Source organism: Podarcis liolepis (assembly GCF_965112155.1).
Source record: "Podarcis liolepis genome assembly, chromosome: 2".
Taxonomy (NCBI): domain Eukaryota; kingdom Metazoa; phylum Chordata; class Lepidosauria; order Squamata; family Lacertidae; genus Podarcis; species Podarcis liolepis.
Window position 1 is genome coordinate 100383641 of NC_139555.1, and position 18817 is coordinate 100402457.

At 46.4% G+C, this 18817-nt stretch overlaps 1 protein-coding gene and 1 long non-coding RNA gene across 2 annotated transcripts in view; one reads left to right on the forward strand and one right to left on the reverse strand.

The window, feature by feature from the left end:
- The window catches only part of LOC310702127, a 164149-nt gene that overhangs the window by 40378 nt on the left and 104954 nt on the right, over positions 1-18817 (reverse strand). The gene's annotated exons all lie outside the window — the stretch shown is intronic.
- PRICKLE2 (prickle planar cell polarity protein 2) overlaps positions 17466-18817 on the forward strand; it is a 259498-nt gene continuing 258146 nt past the window's right edge. The window contains exon 1 of the mRNA XM_083491472.1: positions 17466-18151. Within this exon, the coding sequence (XP_083347598.1) occupies positions 18110-18151 (42 nt within the window). The 5' untranslated portion in view covers positions 17466-18109. The remainder of the gene's footprint in view (positions 18152-18817) is intronic.

Genomic DNA, 18817 nt, shown 5'->3' on the forward strand with positions numbered 1-18817 from the left:
ACCCGCTGTGTTCTAAAATTATTATTAAATGTATTGCTTACTAGCTACACTAAGAGTCTTTGAGCGACTTACAAAATCTTGAAAACATAAAATATAACTTAAAATCAAGTATGTCTGTGTGTAGAAAACAATACATTCCGTGCTGCTTTTAAAACTTACAGGAGACTTGCTAAGCATTACCTCTGGTCACCTTATTAAGCAGCTGTTACTTTTGCAGGTGGCGCTGTGGGTAAAACCTCAGTGCCTAGGACTTGCCGATCGCATGGTTGGCGGTTCGAATCCCCGCGGCGGGGTGCGCTCCCGTCGTTCGGTCCCAGCGCCTGCCAACCTAGCAGTTCGAAAGCACCTCCGGGTGCAAGTAGATAAATAGGGACTGCTTACCAGTGGGAAGGTAAACGGCGTTCTGTGTGCTGCGCTGGCTCGCCAGATGCAGCTTGTCACGCTGACCACGTGACCCGGAAGTGTCTGCAGACAGTGCTGGCTCCCGGCCTATAGAGTGAGATGAGCGCACAACCCTAGAGTCTGGCAAGACTGGCCCGTACGGGCAGGGGTACCTTTACCTTTTACTTCTGCAGCACATTTCTGTGCAAGAAGCCAAGAGGTTGCACTTTGTTAACATACTCAAACAGCCCTCCAGCGGCGAGAAGAAGAAGAAAGCTGGTCAGCCCTGATCAGCTCCAACAGTAAAAGATATATATTCAGATTTGAAGAGAAGGATGCTTTGGCCCCAGCCACTGAGCAAGGGCTATATCAGAGGCTGAAGCCCCTAACCTTTCAGGCAGAACATCATGGCAAAGGGAAAACCAGCCAAAATCCATGGCACTTCAGTGGAGGAAAGAGGAAGAGAGACCTTTCTGACTCACTGCTGCTGCTGGGTAAATTTGGGAGGAGGCCAGGTAAGGGATGGGAGATGAAACAGTTCATAGGCGAGCAGGGGAAGGGATTGTCTAATCCACTTGTTGCTTTTTTTTCCCTTGGAAGAGTTGGGAAGGTCAAAGCAGTGACTGTGTTTTAACATCCACAAGGGTTTTCCCCTCCTTTCCTTTTTTAAGCCAGTGACAGTTTGCTCATTGCTTTGTTGTTGTTGCTTAGTCGTTTAGTCGTGTCGGACTCTTCATGACCCCATGGACCAGAGCATGCCAGGCACTCCTGTCTTCCACTGCCTCCCGCAGTTTGGTCAAACTCATGCTGGTAGCTACAAGAACACTATCCAACCATCTCGTCCTCTGTCATCCCCTTCTCCTTGTGCCCTCCATCTTTCCCAACATCAGGGTCTTTCCCAGGGAGTCTTCTCTTCTCATGAGGTGGCCAAATAAGGACTTGCTCATCGCTAGTCCTTCTCATAAAAGACATTCTCAAAGTGATTCATTATTTTAAAGGGATCTTCTTGTTGTTTTTCATCAGTTTCCGGTGGGAGCTAGTATCCCGTTTCTTTGGCAAGTACAAACTTTTGACTTACAAACTTTGCATGCACAGAGGTAAAATCGAATCTTGGCATTGTTGGAGAGGTCAAGCGATTCCGTGTAGGATGTAGAAATCTGCCATGCTGGGAGAATACTCCGAAATTCTAAAAACAAACATTTATCTGAAGTGGCACCAGGGGGAGCAAAAGAGCTGCTTTTGAAATGCTGCAACTTTTTCTTTTCCAAAAGAAGAAGCCTTGCAAATGTTCTGCTCTGAATGTTCCGCTAGAAAAGTTCGGGGTACATTTTGCTCCTTGTCGTTCTTCCAAATTGGGTTTCCGGGTCTTTTATCTCAATGTGATGAAACTAGCTAGGAGGTTTTACGGCATGCTGTCCTCTTCCAAATTCTTTTATTTATTTCTTTATTAACAGCCATAGCAAAGACCAGCCTTTCCAAATTAACAATAGATGACTATAAATCTTGCTCAGTTCCCTAGCAACTAGCACAATAAAAAAAATAACAACCCCCAAAGGTTAGAAGGAGGGAGTTTGTTTAGAAATACCTCGATGTGTACATAAGGGAGAGGGAGAAAGAGAGGTGGACGTCTGTGATAGATAGCAGAATTTTGCCCTGACTTAGTTGCAGCAGATGATTCAGACATACGAAAGCATTGCTCATATGTTAGTCAGATGGCTGGCGTAACTTTCGTCGGTTGAATGCAGAGCGTCGCACAGCAATTTCAGCACAGTGATGAACACGTGAGAGATTGGCAGACTGGCCTGCTGGTTTGATCTGGTATCTGGCCGAGCTATTCTGAGTTGTTGTTTTTTATTCGTCGCAAAACCTTTATAAATGGCACCAAGACGAGGCTAATGACAGGGACATCTCAGAAGGCCAGCTAGTCCTATGGCCCTCGGCTCCCTGCCCTCCCACACCTCTCTGACGAACAGCGGAGAGCTTCGCAAATAAAACAGAGGCATCAGATTGCACTTTCGTATAAAGGGCCTGATGGGGGAGATTGTGAATAAAGTGGGGGGAGGGGGAGAGAAGCAATGTTGCAGAGCATATACCTCCGTTTTATTAGACTCCGTCTTTCATCTGGAGCGTTGGCTGACATTTAAAGGGTTTGTGCCAGGTCTCCTTTCATCACTGAAAGGGCTAGATGAGAGAAGCTGTGTTTTCCAGATGATAGTTGTCTGCAGGGCAAATATAGGCCTACACTACTTCCAAGCCAAGGATATGCAACCTGCGGCCCGCTAGATGTTGTGGACTCCAACTCCCATCAGCCTCAGCCAGCACGGCCCATGGCCATGGACGATGGGAGCTGTAGTCTCCCATCGTTCAGCCCAGACACTGAGGGCCAGCGCTGAGGGCCTTCTGGCGGCTCCTTTCCTGAGAAAAGTGAGGTAGCAGGGAACCAGGCAGAGAGCCTTACCAGTGGTGGCACCCTCCCATCAGATGTCAAGGAAATAAACAACTATATGAGCTTTAGAAGACATCTGAAGGCAGCCCTGTTTAGGGAAGTTTTTAATGTTTGAAGTTTTATTCTGTTTTTAGTGTTCTAGAGTGGCTGGGGAAACCCATCCAGGTGGGCGAGGTATAAATAATAACATTATTATTATTATTATTATTATTATTATTATTATTATTATTATTATTAGCCCATCGGCACCTTGATGACCACAGGTTCCCCATCCTTGATCTAAGGTGTGTTAGCTGCTTCTGGGAATTGACAGTGGCTGTGCACGACTTCCCTCAAGGAATCCTGGGAATGGTAGAATTGTAGCTTTGTGAGGGGTGAACTACAGACCCCATGATTCTTGGGGGGGGGGGAGTCATGTGCTTTAAATGAATGGTGTGCATACAGCCTCTGTCAATTCCCAGAATCCCCTAGCACTGCTTAGATCAGGGAGTTTACACCCAAGTAAATTGATACATATGAGAGAGCATCCTTAATATGTGAGATCCAACCCCCATCAGCCTCAGCCAGCACAGCCCATGGCCATGGGCGATGGGACCTGTAGTCTCCCATCGTTCAGCCCGGACACTGAGGTCCAGTGCCGAGAGCCTTCTGGCGGTTCCCTCATTGCGAGAAGTAAGGTTACAGGGAACCAGGCAGAGGGCCTTCTCAGTAGTGGTGCCCTCCCATCAGATGTCAAGGAAATAAATAACTATCTGAGTTTTAGAAGACATCTGAAGGCAGCCCTGTTTAGGGAAGTTTTTAATGTTTGAAGTTTTATTCTGTTTTTAGTGTTCTGTTGGGAGCCGCCTAGAGTGGCTGGGGAAACTCAGCCAGATGGGCGAGGTATAAATAAATTATTATTATTATTATTATTATTATTATTATTATTATTATTATTATTGCTGCAGAAATTATATTCAGTGAGTTACTCCTCTTTCCTCCCAGCTTTCTTCAAGCACTGCTTCTAGTTTTTTTAGTAACTCAGACCGTGTGGTACTTGAACATGGTTCACTGGGTTGCATCAAAAGCTGCGGCTGTCACCTGTCAGAGATGCTTTAGTTGTTATTCCTGCATTGCAGGTGGCTGAGCCAGATGATACTTGGGGTCCCTTCCATGATTCCATGACTAATAATAATAATAATAATAATAATAGTAATAATAGTTGTGGTTGTGGTTGGCATCCGTCTGTCTCGAGAGACAATGGAGTGCCCCTCTGGGGGTGAAGTCAAACTGCTGTGCTAGCAGAACTGAAGTGACCTTCCCTGGGGCACAAGCCTGGGCAGTGGTGTCTGGAGGTCCTAGGCGACAAGACAAGCCTCGCAGATGTGGTCCAAAGGAAAGCAGAGCAAGACATTTGGCTGCAGGAGCATAATAATAACAGTAGTTATTTCACCTATGAGTGAAAATGCATAAAACCACACTTTTTGTGGGATATTAAAACGGAAAATCCAGCTTCTTAACACATGCTGTGAATACATCACTAAAATCTGGGAAGGACGGGGGGGGGGGGGACGACATTCTGCAAAAGTCCCACAAAAGAGCTTGCCTCTGAATACACCCTTTATCAGTTACATTTTGGAACAAGTTATCATCGAGAATCTGAAACAAGAATGGATACTGGGAAATCATTCAGAAGCCATTAGTTCTGTCAGAATTTTTCAAAGCCGCCACACCATTAACAACCCGAATGAGAAAGAAAACTGTTTAAAGAGGAAACAATAAAACTATATTGCCTCATCTTCATATTCCGCTACCCAGATTTCCCCACCGTATTTTTCATAAAAGTCTGTCCTAAGAGACGACTTGCATTTCTTTGGCTTCCTCCCAGATCCCAAAGCTCACGCTGAGTAGATGAGGCTGCTGCAATCCTCATTACTCAGGGAGTAAGTTTCGCTGAACACAATGGAATTTGCTTCTGATTAAACCTGATCAGGATTGCATTGTTTGTTGCTTGTTTAGGTTTGTATTAGGACAGGTGAGCTACAGCACCATAAATGTTACAGAGAGGTATAATTGTTGGCATCCGTCTTTCTCCAGAGACAATGGAGTGTGGCTTCTCCCCAAGGTGCAAGCCTTGGCAGTGTGTATGGAGGTCCTGGCTGCCCAGACGACAAGATCCGCCTCTCAGCCTTGGTCATGTGGTCCAAAGGAAAGCAGAACAAAATGTTTGGCATGAGCTTGGCTGCAGGAATTGCTGGAAGGAGGTGTAGAAGGCACTACCCAACCGCCTTAGGGACTCCACTCCAAATTTGTATAGGGTTTACTCCTTAGCCTTTTCTTCTTCCAAAGATGTCCTGCAAGGCAGTGGGCAGAGAGGTATAATACGGATTGTGAAATATCAAAACCTATCAGTCTATTTCTGATGCTTTGGCTGTGCACTCCAATTGCTTGGGTAATGAAAGAAGTGCCACCCTATGAGTAAGAGAGTGACTGGCTTTGAGGGGAGATCTTGAGATTTGCAGAAGTATATATTTTTTATTCCCCAAAAAACAAAAGCCTCAAAAAGGGAGGAAATGTCCTTAAAGTAGCAAAAGCCCCGTGGCACAGCAGCGCAAACGTCCTGATCACTTTTCCCAGCTTTTTCATGCAGATATTAAAAGCACAGGAAGTTTATGGGTCACAGTCAGCATCTTCAGTTTAGCCACTGATTAAGAAATCAGTAACTTGCTGTACAGGCTTTGTCAACCTGGTACTAGACCATGGGTAGGCAAACAAAAGCCCAGGGGCTGGATCTGGCCCAATCACCTTCTAAATCTGGCCCGTGGACAGTCCAGAAATCAGCATGTTTTTACTTGAGTAGAAGGTGTCCTTTTATTTAAAATGCATCTCTGAGTTATTTGCGGGGCCTGCCTGGTGTTTTTACATGAGTAGAATGTGTGCTTTTATTTAAAATGCATCTCTGGGTTATTTGTGGGGCATAGGAATTCATTCATCCACCCCCCAAAAAAACAATCTAGTCCAGCCCCCAACAAGGTCTGAGGGACAGTGGACTGGCCCCCTGCTGAAAAAGTTTGCTGACCCCTGGCTTACACTACAACTCCCATTGGGGCTGGCTGGCGCTGATGGGCGTTGTAGTCTAAGCCATCTGAAGATCACCAGGTTGACCCAAGCTGCTGTAGTGAGTTACCAGTTGTCTTCTGATGGTAGGAAGTGACCTGCCAGCTTCTCATTCTTTGAGAATGTTCCAACACAAAGAACCCCGAGCAAGTCCATTGCATTGCATGCCACATAGAGCATGAGACTCTCAGGGCTGTGGGTTTGAACCCTGTCAGGGAATTGACATCAGAGTGAGAGGCGAAGGGGAGGCTCCCAGATTCTGCAGGCGAAGGACCCAGCACCAGGGGGAGAAGCAGCTCGGTAGAGGAGGAAGGAAATCAGCGCAACACCAGGGATAAAGGGGGGCAAATGGGGGAAGCGGAGGGAGAGCTCCGGGATTCTTCTCTGGACATCAGTGAAGAGAGCACAGGTCCTCCACTACCCACGCCCTCCCTGCGCAGAAGACTCCCGTGCAGTGAGAGGAGGAGGCGACTGGGAGTCAGACAGCTTCTGTGCTGGAAAAGGTTTAAGAAACGCCCACAGACAGATTCTGCTAGCGACTGAGGCAGCCATGCGGAGATGGGCTGTGCAGTCAGAACGGTTTAACCAAGGCAATTAAGCCTAGAAAGGCAGCAGTTTACGCACGAGTAACTCATACACATTGCAAACCCCATGTGGCCAAAAGTTTCCTGCGTTTCAGGGGGTTGCAATAGATGGCCCTTGAGTTCCCTTTTAGCTCTACAATTCTATGTGACTCTACATTGTGAGCTGTCCATTCCTGTTTTAGCTGTTCATTTTAGCCCAGTAGTTCTCAAACCTTTTTCTCTGCGCCACACTTTCAGAATAAAATTTGCCCAGAACACACTGAATCTTTTATTGACAAGAAATATGTTGGAAAACAAAAAGAAACAGCTCCAACATTGCTTGATTCATGACATAGAATGCAACTACTTTATATCCAGACATCCAGAAAGTAGAAAAACAAGGCAGCTACATAAGAACATAAATCATTCCCAAAATATAATGATAAACCAGCCTTGTACATATGTACCTTAAGCATATACACAAACTCAATGAGAGGCATGAGCTTGCTTTTGCCAAGCAATCTCATTTACATCGGGTCTCATTTGAGACAGTCCAACTCTCTTCAATAACACAAGGAAGCCTTTCTCTTTTCTGATCTTTCATATTTGTCAGAGTTGAAAATCCCTGTTCACTACAGGATGTCATGGGCAACTGTAGAAGAAGAGCTGGTGCTCATAGACCCATAGTAGAGTCGGAAGGGACCCCAAGCAGAAAATTATATGAAAATGATATATTGATGGTATCTAACACAGAGTAAATTGACAAAAATGTATAAATCTAAATCAAAGAAATGTTGGAAATGTAAAGAGAAAGAAGGTTCTTTTTATCGTATGTGGTGGTCTTGTAGTAAGGTTAAAGCTTACTGGGAAATGATATGTAATGAATCGAAAAGGATGTTTAAAATAACGTTTGTTTTTAAAAAACCACAGAAGCTTTTCTTTTGGGAATTATAGGAACAGAACTAATGAAACGGTATAGAAACTTATACATGTATGCAACTACAGTGGCAAGAATGTTACTCGCCCCCAAATGGATAGAAGCAGAAGTTCCATCAAAGGAAGAATGGATACAAAAACTTATGGAATTTGCAGAAACGGCGAAATTTACTGGAAGAATAAGAAATCAAGATAACAAACTTTTTATAAAAGAATGGAAATGGTTTATTGAATGTTTACAGATAAATTGTAAACAGTTAAGAACATTGGCAGGATTATTGTAATAAGCCGCAGGTTTATAAGAGTGTGTATTTAAAGTAGATGAATAAATGAGCAAATTAAGTTCATTTGTATATGCAGAAGGTATTAAAAATAAAATTAAGGAAGCGCAGAAAGAGGGGGAAGGAATTCAAGTTTTGAAATGTTAAAATGACTGTAAAATTAGTGAAATGTATAAACCTAAAAAGCAGAAATAAAATTTTAAAAAGCCATTCTAGGAAAGGATCACAAACACCATCGAGTCCAACCTTGTTTTATAAGACACCCTGTTTAGCTTTGCAAACATACTAGCAGTTTTCTTGCTGCATCACTCTTGAAGAGAGGTGTGGATACTGTTTCTGGCTGCATATCCATACCACACTGAAATGCTGAAATGTTTGGTTATCCTTCAGTCTTCCTGCCACACTTGCCACCCTCTCCTGCCACAAAGGTGTGGTGTGCAGCACCCTTTGAGAACCACTGCTTTGGCACGTTTAATCCTTCTGCACGTATTTTTCCATCTTTGGTTCCTTGGCATCTTTCAGGTCTGCATCTCTCTGCAACAGCGCTGTAGAATTGCCAAGCACAGTATAATTGCCCCCATATAAGATCTATTAAAACAGAACAACCACTATAATTACGTGTGGAGAGAGCAACCGAGCACCTGAGCGTCTGGCCGTGAGGGACTAATACAGAAGCCCTCTTGAAAGTTGCCTTCCTCTTATGGCTGCTTCCAAGTTATTAGTTCCGTAAAATAATGAGAATCGTAAGGCTACGGCAGCAGCCGAAAGGAAGCGTGCTCTCCATTATGGACAGGCTTAAGAAAATATTCACATTCCGAAGACAGCCATATGGGAGGAATTAATAGCTGGAGGAAAATCATGTCTTTATATACAGTATGAGTTTTTGTTGTTGCTACAAGCATTTGTCCTCCCGCTCTTCATTCCTAGGATGCCATAATTCCTTGTTTAAATGAGGGGTGAGCAACCTCAGGAGACCAACACGGCCTGCCACACCCCTCTGTCTGGCCCTCAAGACTTGCCTCAGGCCACACCCTCTCTTCCCAGGCCACACCCCCTCATTGGCCTGGCTTCACACCTTCCTTGGGTCTGTTTACCTGTTTGGAGTACGTCCTTGGATTCTGATCGTGCTTCTTGCTTGCCTGGATGTAAAGGGTTGTGTGAATGTGTGCAGAACCTAGGCTATTGTACGGTACATTTACATCCATTGCTTTGCCCACTTTTGCCTTTGGACGTGCCTATCACTAACATTTTTGTTTAGTCGTCTTAGTCGTGTTCGACTCTCCATGACCCCATGAACCAGAGCATGCCTTGGAAGCTCTCACTTCTCCTTTTTTATATCCATGGAGTTTTCTTGGCAAAATACTGGCGTGGTTTGCCAGTTCCTTCTCCACATCACTAACATATCGCCACCCAAAAGGTTGCGCAGAAAGGAATGAAAAGTTTCACCATAGGGCAGTGCGGCACTCTCCCGGGATGCACGCCAGCCCTGCCCCCGCCTGCTCTCTGTCCCCCAGTGCCGGAGCATGAAGCTCCGCCACTGACTCTGGGCAGCTCCCAGGAGAATAGTAAAAACACACTAAAACACCAAACATTAAAAACTTCCCTAAACAAGGCTGCCTTCAGATATCTTCTAAAAGTCAGATAGTTTATTTCTATGACATTTGATGGGAGGGCGTTCCACAAGGCGGGTGCCACTACCGAAAAGGCCCTCTGCCTGGTTCCCTAAAACCTCACTTCTCGCAGTGAGGGAACCACCAGAAGGCCTTTGGCGCTGGACCTCAGTGTCCAGGCAGAATGATGGGGGTGGAGACGCTCCTTCAGGTAACAAACCAATGTGGGAACCAATGACACTGCAAGCAATAGCCTCCAGAAGATCAAAAGAGACTACGAGGCTCTCGGCAGGAAATTGAAGCAACTAAATGCACAAATTGTCATCTCGTCTGTCCTCCCAGTTGAACGACGTGGCCCAGGGAGAGAGGGGAAAATAGTGGAAGTGAACAGCTGGCTTCGCAAATGGTGTAAACAGGAACGGTTTGGATTCTTAGATCACGGACTGCAGTTTCTTGAAGATGGACTTCTGACAAGTGATGGGCTGCACCTCACAACGGTTGGGAGAAATGTTTTTGCCAAAAATCTCAGAAACCTCATCAGGAGGGCTTTAAACTGACTAATGTGGGGGAGGGAGACAGTGCTCCTGAAGGTAGGAGTCTATCAATTAATGAAGATGATCATCCAAATGTCATAGACCAAATGGAGCAAACAGCACGCGGACCTAGTGGAGGGAGGAAAAAATCCTTAAATAAGGGACACGGGGGAATGATTAATGGACTTCAATGTCTGTACACTAATGCGCAAAGCATGGGAAATAAACAAGATGAGCTTGAGCTCTTGGTACAGCAAACTAAATATGACATAATAGGCATCACTGAAACCTGGTGGGATAAGTCCCACGATTGGAATGTAATAATGGGGGGATACAATCTATTTCAGAGAAACAGACCAGACAAGAAAGGAGGAGGAGTGGCGTTATATGTCAGGGATGTGTATACCTGTGAAGAGATCCAAGATTTAGAACCTCAAAGCCAAAGTGAGAGCATTTGGGTCAAAATTAAGGGAGAGAAGAATAACAGAGACCTCATTGTGGGAGTTTACTATAGATCCCCAAGCCAAACGGAGGACATAGATGATGCCTTCCTGGAACAGATGGCCAAGCATGCAAAAGGAAGGGAGATAGTAGTAATGGGGGACTTCAATTACCCGGATATTTGTTGGACGTCAAACTCAGCCAAGAGCATAAGGTCAAACAGATTCCTCACTGGCCTTGCAGACAACTTCATTGTCCAGAAAGTGGGAGAAGCAACAAGAGGAACAGCCATTTTAGATCTGGTCCTAACCAATGTTGATGACCTGGTTAGTGGGGTAGATGTGGAAGGATCATTAGGCGCGAGTGATCATGCTCTTCTGAAGTTTACTATACGGCGGAAAGGAGCAGCCAAGCATACTAGGACTCAATTTCTTGACTTTAAGAAAGCCGACTTCATAAAACTTAGGGAAGTGCTGGGTGAGATCCCATGGACAGCAATACTAAAAGGAAAGGGAGTTCATGATGGCTGGGAGTTTGTTAAGAGGGAGATAGTAAAAGCACAACGTCAGGCAATACCAATGAGACGGAAACATGGAAGGTGCCTAAAGAAGCCAGGGTGGCTATCTAAAGAACTTTTAACTGAATTAAGATTTAAAAAGGATGTGTACAAAAAATGGAAAAGGGGGGAAACCACCAAAGAGGAATTCAAACAAATAGCCAGCACGTGTAGACACAAAGTCAGAAAAGCTAAAGCACAGAATGAACTCAGGCTTGCTAGAGAGGTTAAAAGCAACAAAAAAGGCTTTTATGGGTATGTTCGTAGCAAAAGGAAGAACAAAGAAACAGTGGGGTCACTCAGAGGAGAAGATGGTGAAATGCAAACAGGGGACACAGAAAGGGCTGAACTCCTCAATGCCTTCTTTGCCTCAGTCTTCTCCGATAAAGAAAACAATGCCCGACCTGAAGAATTTGGAGCAAATGATTCAGCAAAGGAAACACAGCCCAGAATAACTAAGGAGATAGTACAAGAATATTTGGCTAGTTTAGATGTATTCAAGTCTCCAGGGCCAAATGAACTGCATCCAAGAGTATTAAAAGAACTGGCAGATGTGATCTCAGAACCACTGGCAGTCATCTTTGAGAATTCCTGGAGAACAGGCGAAGTCCCGGCAGACTGGAGGAGGGCAAATGTTGTCCCTATTTTCAAAAAGGGGAAAAGAGAGGACCCAAATAATTACCGCCCAGTCAGTCAGACATCAATAGCAGGGAAGATTCTGGAGCAGATCATTAAGCAAACAGTCTGCGAGCACCTAGAAAGGAATGCTGTGATCACCAATAGTCAGCATGGATTTCTGAAAAATAAGTCATGTCAGACTAACCTGATCTCGTTTTTTGACAGAATTACAAGCCTGGTAGATGAAGGGAACGCAGTGGATGTAGCCTACCTTGATTTCAGTAAGGCATTTGACAAGGTGCCCCATGATATTCTTGTAAAGAAGCTGGTAAAATGCGGTCTTGACTATGCTACCACTCAGTGGATTTGTAACTGGCTGACTGACCGAACCCAAAGGGTGCTCATCAATGGTTCCTCTTCATCCTGGAGAAGAGTGACTAGTGGGGTGCCACAGGGTTCTGTCTTGGGCCCGGTCTTATTCAACATCTTTATCAACGACTTGGATGATGGACTCAAGGGCATCCTGATCAAATTTGCAGATGACACCAAACTGGGAGGGGTGGCTAACACCCCAGAGGACAGGATCACACTTCAAAACGACCTTGACAGATTAGAGAACTGGGCAAAAACAAACAAGATGAATTTTAACAGGGAGAAATGTAAAGTATTGCACTTGGGCAAAAAAAATGAGAGGCACAAATACAAGATGGGTGACACCTGGCTTGAGAGCAGTACATGTGAAAAGGATCTAGGAGTCTTGGTTGACCACAAACTTGACATGAGCCAACAGTGTGACGCGGCAGCTAAAAAAGCCAATGCAATTCTGGGCTGCATCAATAGGAGTATAGCATCTAGATCAAGGGAAGTAATAGTGCCACTGTATTCTGCTCTGGTCAGACCACACCTGGAGTACTGTGTCCAGTTCTGGGCACCACAATTCAAGAAGGACACTGACAAACTGGAACGTGTCCAGAGGAGGGCAACCAAAATGGTCAAAGGCCTGGAAACGATGCCTTATGAGGAACGGCTAAGGGAGCTGGGCATGTTTAGCCTGGAGAAGAGGAGGTTAAGGGGTGATATGATAGCCATGTTCAAATATATAAAAGGATGTCACATAGAGGAGGGAGAAAGGTTGTTTTCTGCTGCTCCAGAGAAGCGGACACGGAGCAATGGATCCAAACTACAAGAAAGAAGATTCCACCTAAACATTAGGAAGAACTTCCTGACAGTAAGAGCTGTTCGACAGTGGAATTTGCTGCCAAGGAGTGTGGTGGAGTCTCCTACTTTGGAGGTCTTTAAGCAGAGGCTTGACAACCATATGTCAGGAGTGCTCTGATGGCGTTTCCTGCTTGGCAGGGGGTTGGACTCGATGGCCCTTGTGGTCTCTTCCAACTCTATGATTCTATGATTCTATGATTCTAAACTGCGGTTATCTGAAAGCGGAATTGGTGGTTCCAAGCTTCACTTCATGACTGCACCTGAGAGGGGAAAGTGGGGTGATGATAGCGTGATGATGGCACTACCAGGACAAGATTTAGGGGCAGAAGTGCTGGGTTCGACTCATCAGAACGATCAGGAGGGAGCCCCTCACCCCATCCCCAATTGCAGCAGACATGGTTCACCACATTCTGAAAAAAGTGAGAAAAAATATCATCTAAAGAGAAGCTTCTACCATAACAGTCTAAAATTATCTAACTGCACTGCTGGTGAATGATCACAAGCTTCATTCACATAGCACTAAACAATGCTTCAGTGTGACGTCTGATTAGAAACATTTTCTTAAAAGAATTCTTTCTAAAGATAGTTCCCCCTTGTTCATCTTTTTAAGCAGCAGCATTTTCCAGCAGCAACGGCACCCCACAAAATACATTCAGGTGGTCCACAGCATGCCCACATTAAAATATTCATATTGATTTATTTTTATTGCTCCTTTTATTTCCTGTGTTGTTTTCTGTTGTATGACTGTCTGAATTCTATGGAAAGCAAATTGTAATGCAATATAAGGAATAAAAGCGGCAATACAAACATAATTAAAAACCATACAGCACCTACCACGGTGCATTACAATTAGTACAGCAGGCAGAAAAATCCCTACACGGTCGGCCAGGGCACTCAGCAATTCTCAAGTGGGCAGGGGGAGTGAGAGGATCGCTGATCAAGATACATTTAAAAGCCCTTTAAGTACCAAGAGTCACTAAAAGAAGGTTTGAACACTGCAAAAAGCTCTCCCAACACAACTTCTGGAACTGATCAGTGAGAAAGGCGCCTCAACACTTGAACTCTGTGCTTCCAGTTCCCATCACATACCGTATTTTTTGCTCTATAAGACTCACCTTTTCCCTCCTTAAAAGCAAGGGGAAATGTGTCTGTGTCTTATGGAGCGAATGCAGGCTGCGCAGCTATCCCAGAAGCCAGAACAGCAAGAGGGATTGCTGCTTTCGCTGCGTAGCGATCCCTCTTGCTGTTCTGGCTTCTGAGATTCAGAATATTTTTTTTCTTGTTTTCCTCTCCCAAAAACTAGGTGCGTCTTGTGGTCTGGTGCGTCTTATAGAGTGAAAAATAGGGTAATTAGTCCGGAAGGAAACGATGGTTGATGGTCTCAGAAACCACTGAAACACCCAGGAGAACGAACAGGGGTTTTTTTTGGTCTGTTACATTTGGTTAGATTTGTTATGTCCCTCCATGGTTCTCTCCTCACCTATTTTTAGAGGAAGGGGGGGTATAAATTTGAGAAAATATTTTATACTCACAACAACCCTGTGTGGTAGGTTAGGCTGAAAGATAGTACTGGTCCGAGGTCTCCCAGTGAGCTTTATGGCTCAGTGTGGATTACTTTACCCTGTAACTTGTGTTGGAGATACATACAGATTGTTATGCGTGGCACACAGCAATCCTAGAGCCATAGAATTGTAGAGCTGGAAGAGACCCCTGTCATCTAGTCCATCCCCTGCAATGCAGAATCACAGCTGAAGAATTCCTGGCAGAAGCCATCCAACATCTGCTTAAAAACTTCCACTGTAAGAGAGTCAAGCACCTTCGGTGAGAAGCAGGAATAGAGTAGATCAAAGTTGTTTGAAAGAGTCCAACTTGCACAACTGGACTCCACGACTATCATAAATGGGCAAGCAAGATTTTGGAACTTGTCCACAGTATGGGGTACAGCTGTCAGGTTTCGCTCCTAATTCCACTTCACCTCTAACATTTGGAATATATCTCCATAATTATGCCTGAGGGAAAGCACGGCTGCCTGAATCCGTCCTGCGAGGGTGCAATTCCTGACCCTGTGATCATGATTAAGGTAAAGGTAAAGGTCAGTTAAGTCCAGTCAGTTAAGTCCAGTCACGAACGACTCTAGGGTTGCGGCACTCATCTCACTTACTGGCCGAGGGAGCCAACGTTTGTCCACAGACAGTTTTTCCAGGTCATGTGGCCGGTACGACTAAGCTGCTTCTGGCGAAACCAAAGCAGTGCACAGAAACGCCATTTACCTTCCCGCCGGAGCAGTACCTATTTATCTACTTGCACTTTGATGTGCTTTCGAACTGCTAGGATGGCAGGAGCTGGGACCGAGAAATGGGAACTCAGCCCTTCGCGGGGTTTCGAACCGCCTACCTTCTGATCGGCAAGCCCTAGGCTCTGTGGTTTAACCCACAGTGCCACCTGCGTCCATCATGACTACCACTCTCTTAAATTTCCTTCAGAGTCAATGCCAGCTGTGAACAAAAACATCTAAGGCACTTACTACATTTCCTGGGAGATGGAAGCTTCAAACAAAAGCGAAGAAGATGGCTGGAAGTGGAAAGGGGTCTGCCATTTCACCCTAAATCAGGGCCCGATTTACTTTTGATGAGGCCCTAAGCTACTGAAGGTAATGGGGCCCTTTATATGTCCAGGTGTCCTTTGTCAACAACAAATTGTTGCTGTTTTCCTCGTATTATATGCTATATGGTAATTTATGGACCTAACAGGTATCTAAAGCCATTTGCACATAACAAATAGGAGCCTACACAACATAAAACAAAACACTGTTGCTGTATGTAGGTTTTATTTTATTTGTTTTTTATCATAAATTTTGGAAATGTACATCCAGGTTTTTTTCCCTTTAATTTTTTTGGGGGCCCCCAAGAGAGTGGGGCCCTAAGCTATAGCTTGTTTAGTTTATACGTAAATCCGGCAATGTCCTAAATAGAGATAAACTTAGCAAAAGGAAGTAAAGAGATGTATATCTGAAGAAGTGTGCATGCACACGAAAGCTCATACCAAGAACTAACTTAGTTGGTCTTTAAGGTGCTACTGGAAGGAATTTTTTTATTTTGACTATGGCAGACCAACACGGCTACCTATCTACTAAAGAGATGTAGTGTGTGTGGCCTTTCAAGTCTCTCTAGTTCTACGAGCTCAGGATTTGGTACATAGGAATGAAGTTTCCCTGGCCACTAATTGGTCTCTGGAGGTATTACGGAATGCTAACAAACATTCTCAATTGCACAGAAGTTTAGATTCAGACAAGGTGGTGGAAAAGTGCAGCCCCCTCTTTTCATGCACACAATTTGCCTTTGGTGGGAAGGGGTTGAAGATGCACTCCTTAGTCTTTCTCCCACTGAACACAGAGCTACAGATCTCTCCTATGAACTAGGATCCTCCCAAAGAGATTCACTGTCTCTTTCCCGCAAAATCTGGGAAGGTGATTGTCTGCTCCTCCCCATACGAACTGACCCGGACCCTGTGATTGCCATCTGAGGCCTTCTTCACGTGCCTCCTCCACAATAGGTCTTGAGGGTAGCAACACGAAAATGTGCCTTTCCTGCGGTGGCTCCCTGCTTGTGGAATTCTCTCCCCAAGGAGGCTTATCATGTTATCATTATCATTCCTTTTCTCATAGGCCAATTAAGCAATCTATGGGCACTAAGGAGAGGTGTTGTATTTGTTTGTTATTATGGGATGCCTTTTTGTGCGTGTGTTTTATATTGTAGACAGCCCTGTGCACTTCACATGAAGGGTGGCCTGGAAATTTAATAAATAATAATGGTAATAATACTAATTATTATTATTCAGTGACCACAATCACCAAGGTTATTCCTGAGAAGATGCTGCAGCCAGGGAGATCCCAGCCCATACCAGACATTCTGTAGCCCAGGGGTGGGGAAATTTTTACCCTCCAGATGTTGCTGGACTCCAACTCCCATCAGCCTTGACTATTGGCAGTGCTGGCTGGGGGGGGGGGTAGGGTGGGATATGTAGTTCAGCAACAACTAGAAGGACAAAGGTTCCCCACCCCTGGAGATGGCATTTCTCAATCTGGCTAATTACTTGGGGCAAAGGTGGCCTTGGGAAGCACCACATGGACACAGAATTGACCCTACAAACCAGTCCCAAGCAATCCTGCGTGCGCCAGCTCCCTCTACCCATGGCTGCCTGATGCAAAGTACTATAATGGTAGTACTATATAGATGCAATGTACTATAATGGTAGTACTATAATGCAGTGGCGTAGCGTGGGGGGTGCAGGGGGGCCAGCCGCACCGGGCGCAACATCTGGGGGTTAGGGTTAGGGGGCACAAATCCACGGGTTAGGGAGCGCAAAATACTTGTCTTGCCCCGGGTGCTGACAACCCACGCTACGCCACTGCTATAATGCAATGCACTGCCTAATGTAGTTGGGAACCTTCCGAGAAAGTGAAGACAGGTAATGCTTTCTGCAGATGCACGACCTGCATTTTATGACGCCATCATTTTATGATGTTTTCGTGACTTTATTGCGATCGGCCATTACTGTTATTCGATGAATTGGCAGTTGACTCTTATTTGTGAATAAATCAATGTATTCCTACAGACTGAACGGGCCTTACTGTCTATTGAAGCATTACCTGCGTACAGCACATCTATCTCCTTCTCTCGCCTCTCTCACGCCCCCACCCTCAAATCGGATCGAAGCTGGCTTTGGACACATAAAAATACATTATTTCCTAAGACGGTGCAGGATCGATACCGGACAGAGACGGATGGTGCGTGCGGCTACCAACGCCGTGCGCAAACCCGGCTTCCCTCGCCAGCGGCGGCGGCGGGAGCGGAGTCAAGGTGGGAGCGAGAGTTGCAGGGCAGGTGGGCGACCCCCACCCCCCCAATCCCACGTGGGCCGCGTGCGCGCAACCCGCAAGTGAGTGAAAGTGGCGCCTGGAGAAAGCGGAGGCAGAAGGGGGAGGAGGGGGGACACTGGAGGCGCCAGGTGCCAACTAGCCAGAGCGCAGGAACGCGCTAAAGCGCAACGCAGGCGAGGTGGTGGTGGCCCCCTAAGGAGATGCCAGAGGAGGAGCAGGAAGGCGGCAGGACGCGTAGGGAAGCATCAAGGCGCTAGAGCGCATTGAGGATCAGGCGGCGGTGACGGCACGCCCGGCCCCGAAGGGCGCCCGAGACACGTGAGGGGAAGCAGCCGGGGGCCGAGTGGGAGGCAGGCAGGGCTGCGAGGGGAGGGGACAGCCTGCCGGGGGGGGGGGCGAGGAAGCAAAAGCGGAGCGCCAGCAGCTGCGCCGCGGCCCCTCGCTCGGAAGGCGCAGCAGCCTCGGCTCGCCCTGTGCGCAGCGCGCGCGGCCACCCTATCCAAGCCGAAGCGCGCCCGGGCCGGCCGGACAGCCCCCTTCTCGCCGCTGCCATGTTCAGCCGGAGCGCGCGGAAGCGCCTCTCCAGCCGATCGGTGAGTCCGCGACGATCGCGTGGTCTGGGAGACCCGGTGTATGGGGGGGGGAGAGAGGGGGGTAGGAATCTGCCGCGGGTCTGAGATTATGTCGTGGTCTGGGCGTGGGGAAAGAAACATGTCCTGGAGAGCGAGCCCACCCTGGCAAGCGAGAGAGAGACCCCCCTCGTGCGCCCTGGCCAGGGCATCGCGCCTCACTGGGCACCTCCTCTCCAGCCCCTCCACCCTTTGAACAGGTTGGTCCGGGACCCCCGCCCCACTGTGGCGCCCACCCGCTTCCAAAGGCAAAGCCCCAGCCATGGCTAGGTCACAGCGCCTTGACTTGCTGCTCCCTTTGTCCAAGGCGCGGGGAGAACCGGGTCAGTTTCCCACCAGCTGGACCTTTTCAGATGCTAATCATCTCCTTCCACCACCCAACGCTACTCTTCCGTGGAGGGAGATGCCGTTTCCCGATGGAGCGATTTATTAAATTTGTCTTTAGATAATTAAAAAAAAATGTTTGCAAACAGATCTACTCCTCATTTCTCCTCATTTTATCAATGGGCGAGCAATCAGCTGGTGCGTCTTTAACAAGGTTGGGTCTGCCCCCCCCCCCCCATTCTTGCCAGGGAGGTGGGAGAGGGAGACAGAAAGCATGTTGTTTGTATTCATGGGATTCCTTCTTTT